Raw genomic sequence first — 6,000 nt, forward strand, 5'->3', positions numbered from 1 at the left:
CCATAAAATGTAGTTTTGATGTATCTCTGTATGAAAGATGAGAATCGGTGAGGCCTTTTAGAAGCCATAGTATTGTTCTGTGGTTTGCTGTGATGTTACTCTTTATCGATATTCTCCTAGATGATTTTCCTAGTACAGACGGGCATTCAGGGGATGTTCAAATGAATGGAGATGAGAGATTTAGTTTTAAGTTGGCTCTTAATCATTTTTGTGCCACTGTAGGGCAAGTGACCACTCTGGGCTCCTGTTTTCCTTTCTTTGAAATTCAGAACTTGGCTTAATGGTCTCTAAATCTCTTGCTGTGACAGTTTAACTTTTTCAAATTTCTGGGCACTTAATTGTTAAGTGAATTATTCATCCCTTTGACCACAAAGAATTCCCTTAGCACATGTCAACTAGTATCTGTGATAAGACAGTAAATTGATGTATAACTGATTAGAGTTGAGGTAATTATCAAATTTAATAAACAACTTTCTTTCTGAATTTTTTGTTCAGTGCATTTGCTGAAGAAAACTCTGCAGAAATGTGAAAAGAATGGGTGGATGGAACAGATCTCTGGCAAAGGATTCAGTGGCACCTTCCAGCTCTGTTTTCCCTATTATCCCAGGTAAGCAGCTAGCCCATAATGTGAAGTGTTGGTCATTGTAAATTTAAAATCTGATTCTAGGTTACAGGCTTGGGCTTTTAACTTACTAACTTGTTACTGTCCTACTTGAAAGTAAAGACTACTTGAGGCAGTGTTGTTTTGGTTTTGTTTGTTTGCTTAAGATTTTATTTATTTATTTGACATACAGAGATCACAAGTAGGCAGAGAGGCAGGCAGGGGGCGGCGTGGGGCGGGGGAAGCAGGCTCCCTGCTGAGCAGAGAACCCGATGTGGGGCTTGATCCCAGAACCCTGGGATCATGACCTGAGCCAAAGGCAGAGGCTTTAACCCACTGAGCCACCCAGGCGCCCCCTTGTTTTTGTTTTTGTTTTAAGGTTTATTTATTTTAGCACAAGCAGGAGGTGGGGAGAGGAAGAGATAATCTCAAGCAGACTCCCACACTGAGCATAGAGCCTAACTCAGAGCTCATTCTCATGACCCCTGATATCATGACCTGAGCCAAAGCCAAGAGTTGGATGCTTAGCTGACTGAGTTACCTGGGTGCCCCTACCTAAGGCAATATGGTTTTAGAGTAAAAGCTTTTTATGTAGGAATCAGGGGATTTGGGCTACCCTGCCAGAGCTTATTGTTAGCCATCCGTTCCTACAATCAGGCATTGAATTCTTTGAGCTCCTTGGCCATTTTTATGTTCAGTCCTTCTTTTATTAAGTGAATGCTAACGAGAAGAAGATTATTAGAGGATTGGTTATGTTTTAATTGTCCATAGTCAGGGTGCCTGGGTGGCTCAGTCGGTTGAGCATCTGCCTTAGACTTAGGTCGTGATCTCAGGATCCTGGGATCGAGTCCCACATTGGGATCCTTGCTCAGTGGGGAGTCTGCTTCTCCCTCTCCATCTACCTCTTCCCCTGCTCATGCTCGCTCATGCTCGCTCACTCGCTCTCTCGCAACAAATAAATAAATAAATCTTTTTTTTTTAAATTGTCAGTTGTTCAAGGAGAAAGAGCATTGGCTGCTTCCAAGAATACTGATTTGCCTTCTCCATACTATAGAGGCAGGGCCATTTCCTTAAAAACCTTTTTTATCTTTATTACTGCACTAAAAAATAAGTTGAGCACCTCCCATGGGCCAAGCACTGTCCTGTGTGGCCCATGCGATTGATGGCCTTCTTACACTCTCATTTCTAGTAAAGTGCTGTGACATGTACCACTAAAGCCCTATTTTATTTTATTTATTTTTATTTATTTATTTTTAAAGATTTTATTTATTTATTTGACAGAGATCACAAGTAGGCAGAGAGGCAGGCAGAGAGGGAGAGAGGAAAGCAGGCTCCCTGCCGAGCAGAGAGCCCAATGCAGGACTCGATCCCAGGACCCTGGGATCATGACCTGAGCTGAAGGCAGAGGCTTAAACCACTGAGCCACCCAGGTGCCCCTATTTTATTTTTCTGAGACTTTATTTATTTATTTGACAGAGAGAGACAGCAAGAGAGAGAACATAAGCAGGGGGAGTGGGAGAGGGAAGCAGGCTTCCTGCCAAGCAGGGAGTCTGGTGCAGGGCTTGATCCCGGGACTCTGGGATCATGACCTGAGCCGAAGGCAGATGATTAATGGCTGAGCCAACCAGGCACTCTTAAAACCTTATTTTAGCAAGAGTATAGTGTAGTTTCTTATATTGTACCTTGTGCACAAGCCTAAATAGGTGTTACTTGGTTAGTTGCGTATTACTTAAATTTCTCAGACATTAAATTTAATTCTTAAAGTCATGCACATAAAATGTTATAATTTAAGGAATTATTAGTCAATGGGATCAATTTTTTTTTTTAAGGTTTTATTTATTTATCTGACAGACAGAGATCACAAGTAGGCAGAGAGGCAGGCAGAGAGAGGAGGGGAAGCAGGCTCCCCGCTGAGCGAGAGCCTGATGCGGGGCTCTATCCCAGGACCCTGGGATCATGACCTGAGCCGAAGGCAGAGGCTTAACCCACTGAGCCACTCAGGCGTCCTGGGATCAATATTTTTATCAGTAACGGCAAAGAAAATAGAAAATCCTCACTGTATTTCTCCAAAACTTGAAGAGATTCAGCCTTTATATTATTTTGAGGTCTTTGCCAATATCAGGAGGGCAAAAAATGTATACTGCTGTGTAAACGGTTTGCTGTTTTATAGACAATTCACTGCTCTGTATTCAGTGGTTAATACAGTGCTGGACACACATTAAGAGCTTAAGTAATTGTTTTACTAAGTGATTAAGAATCAATTTGATTAAATGGCAGGAGGAAGGGAATGAGGTATGGTCTGGGACTTTTACAGATTTGTTATAACTGTGTGTTCAGAATAAGTTAAACTGTAACCTGATACTTGCAGCATGGCATTTGAATGTCCACGAAATAGCACCTAGGTTCACATTTCTCTCTTGTCCTATATGGGACTTCTCTTTGACCTAATTTTACCTAATTTTTCTTCCCTTTTTTCTTTTCATAGCCCGGGAGTTCTATTTCCAAAGAAAGAGCTAGATGATTCAAGAGACGAGGATGAAGAGGAGGATGACTCCTCAGAAGAAGACTCTGAGGATGAAGAGCCTCCACCTAAGAGGAGGTAAAAATGGCAGTAATAGTGACAGTGACTTAACAACTCGGATCCCTCTCAGAAAGTTCTTTGTGTAACATTTGATTTTGTCTTCTTGAAAGTTCAGGGACTTTGAACTTAGGAAGCCCTGTGAATACGTAATTTACCGTTTGGTCAAATCTGTATGTGTGTCCATAGTTTGTTGGTTATTCAAAGAAAAATAATCCCATTTTTTTTTAGTAAAAACATCATGAATTACGTATAGACTTCCATGAATCCTTAGTAAAGGCTCCAGTTAAAAAATAGTAACATTCCGGGGCACCTGGGTGGCTCAGTGGGTTAAAGCCTCTGCCTTTGGCTCATGAGGGTCATGATCCCAGGGTCCTGGGATCAAGCCCCGCATGGGGCTCCCTGCTTGGCGGGGGGACCTGGTTCCCCCCGCCTGCCCCTCTGCCTACTTGTGATCTCTGTCAAATAAATAAATAAAATCTTTTTAAAGAATAGTAATAACAACATTTCTTTCCTTTCCATCAGTGGCTTTTTATCTGCGCTAGATCTTTTGTGGCAAAGTATCTGGTCATCCTGGCAACGTGAATCTCTCAAGTACTAAGTGATGGTCTTTGCTCTTTGGTTCTCACAGGTTGCAGAAGAAAACCCCAGCGAAGGCATCCACGAAGGCTGCATCTGTGAAGCAGAGAGTGTCCAAGCCTGCACCTAAAGTTCCAGCTGCCCAGCGTGGGAAAGCTAGGCCCCCGCCCAAGAAAGCCCCTCCCAAGGCTAAAACTCCTGCCAAGAAAGCCAGACCCTCACCTTCAGTCATCAAGAAACCTAGTGGTGGCTCTTCAAAGAAGCCTGCAGCCAGTGTGAGAAAGGAAGTGAAATTGCCCGGCAAGGGCAAATCCAACATGAAGAAATCTTTCAAAACAAAAAAGTAAATTTTATAGGGAAAAAAAAAAGGGTATCATGATAAAATTCAGAATCTTATTTTCTAAGGTCAGTGTGCATTTGTTTTAGTTTTGATGCTTTTAAAAATTACATTTTTTTCCTCCCCTATGAACATTGTGGGGAGGGAATATAAATAAACCAATTTAGGCATTTGTTAGCTTAGGTGCTGTTCTTGGTGCCTGCCCCTTCCCTCAGTCCTTTTAATTTCTGCGGTAACTCTGGATTTTCCTGAACTGTATAATCTACACTTGTCATTTTTTCTCCCTCCACCCAACCCTCTTTTTATGGTCAGCTTTGGCTTTTTTTCCCCCCTCCTTCCAGCTTTATCTAAACAGTTGCAAAGATTTTTATATTTGTAGAAAGCATCATGAATAGGATGCTGGTCAGGTGCTGGAAGTAAAAAAGAGGCAGTATATAGCACTGACTGAATTGTAAAGCCTTCTGCCTGGAGACTCCAGTTATAGCTATAATAATTAATCTTATTTATAAAACCACTCCACTAACCCTCTCTCTCCAATTATATAAATACAGAGACACCTTACCTTTGGGAATAAGCCAAAAAATGTTATGATTTCATTAGGTTCTGAAGACCTGTGACTCCTTTGGGCCACTTTCATATTGGTCAATTTCCAGTTTTTTTTCACTGGCCCAGGGCATTGTGTTCCCTCAACCGCAAGCACAAATTCCCTCCACCACTTGATTTTTGACTGAAGGAGAAATATAGGAATACATTGAATTTGTGATTTCTGGTGTCACCTATGTTACCAAAAACCAAAACATATAAAATCTTCTTGATCAAATGTTTAAATATATTTTTTAATATTTGGAGCATGACTTATCATTTCCAGTTTGCCTTTTTTATAAGGAAATGTTGGAGAGTTACATCATTGCTAATGTAGAAATGTTAAAACATACAATTTGCTAAAATAAACTAAATTCCAGATTCATCTGTGGGTTTTTTCCCCCTCCTTTCTTTCCACAGCACTTTTGATATCAAGCAAGTGGCTTCCTTTTTGAGATACTTTAAAAAAAAAAAAGGCAAATGAAGCCCGACTACCTAAACCTTCCTCATTTGTATTTGTTTCAGTATTGTGCAGTTGTGTTCAATAGTACTAGCTTTCTACTTGGGAAATACTGATTTTTGGTTATCATTTACCCTCCCTATGGCACTTGACATTTTAATTGTCTTAAACTTTTTGGTGTATGCCTCTGGCCCCTTTGAGTGCTGCCAGAGGCAAAAGACATTTGTTTCGTTCATTCCACTTGCATTGTCTCCTGGGATCTCGTCTGCGGCCTAGCGTGCGGCTGGGAAATGGACTGGAGAATTTTGGCTGGAAGTAGATCCAAAATCATGTGTGATCCCATCATGAGCCCATTGGAATTTGTGTTGCATGTAAGGCAATCTTTCCTGTTGTAAATCTTCCTTTTTTTATGTACATATATTTTGAAAAATATGAATAAACATGAAATTTTAAAGCTGCTGAACTGTAGCTTATATTTAAAAATTTCTAGTATATCCTTAGAAGTAGCTAAGTCGCATTCACTTGAGTCTTTTCTACTCCTTGGAATAGCTGCCATCCGTTTTCCTTTTTATTTTTATTTTATTTTTTTAATTAAAAGTTTTTAAATATTTTATTTTATTTTATTTAGTTATTTATTTTTTAATTTATTTATTTGAGAGAGAGACAGTGAGAGAGAGCATGAGAGGGGAGAAAGTCAGAGAGAGAAGCAGACTCTCCAAGGAGCAGGGAGCCCGACGTGGGACTCGATCCCAGGACCCTGGGATCATGACCCAAGCCGAAGGTAGTCACTTAACCAACTGAGCCACCCAGGCACCCCAAGATTTTATTTTTGAATAATCTGTACACCCAGTGTGGGGCTTGAA

General features: G+C 40.7%; 1 protein-coding gene across 9 annotated transcripts in view; it reads left to right on the forward strand.

The window, feature by feature from the left end:
* Positions 1-5,596, forward strand: part of HP1BP3 (heterochromatin protein 1 binding protein 3) — a 38,029-nt gene extending 32,433 nt beyond the window's left edge. For all 9 annotated transcript variants that reach the window (XR_013966730.1, XR_013966731.1, XM_080801952.1 and 6 more), the window contains 3 exons: positions 496-607; positions 3,087-3,200; positions 3,811-5,596. Coding sequence is in view for 7 of the 9 variants with exons in the window: in XM_080801952.1 (XP_080658078.1) it covers positions 496-607; positions 3,087-3,200; positions 3,811-4,105 (521 nt within the window). In the remaining 2 variants the exon portion in view is untranslated. The remainder of the gene's footprint in view (positions 1-495; positions 608-3,086; positions 3,201-3,810) is intronic.
* The last annotated feature ends 404 nt before the right edge of the window (positions 5,597-6,000 follow it).

This window comes from Martes martes (genome assembly GCF_963455335.1).
Source record: "Martes martes genome assembly, chromosome: 4".
Taxonomy (NCBI): domain Eukaryota; kingdom Metazoa; phylum Chordata; class Mammalia; order Carnivora; family Mustelidae; genus Martes; species Martes martes.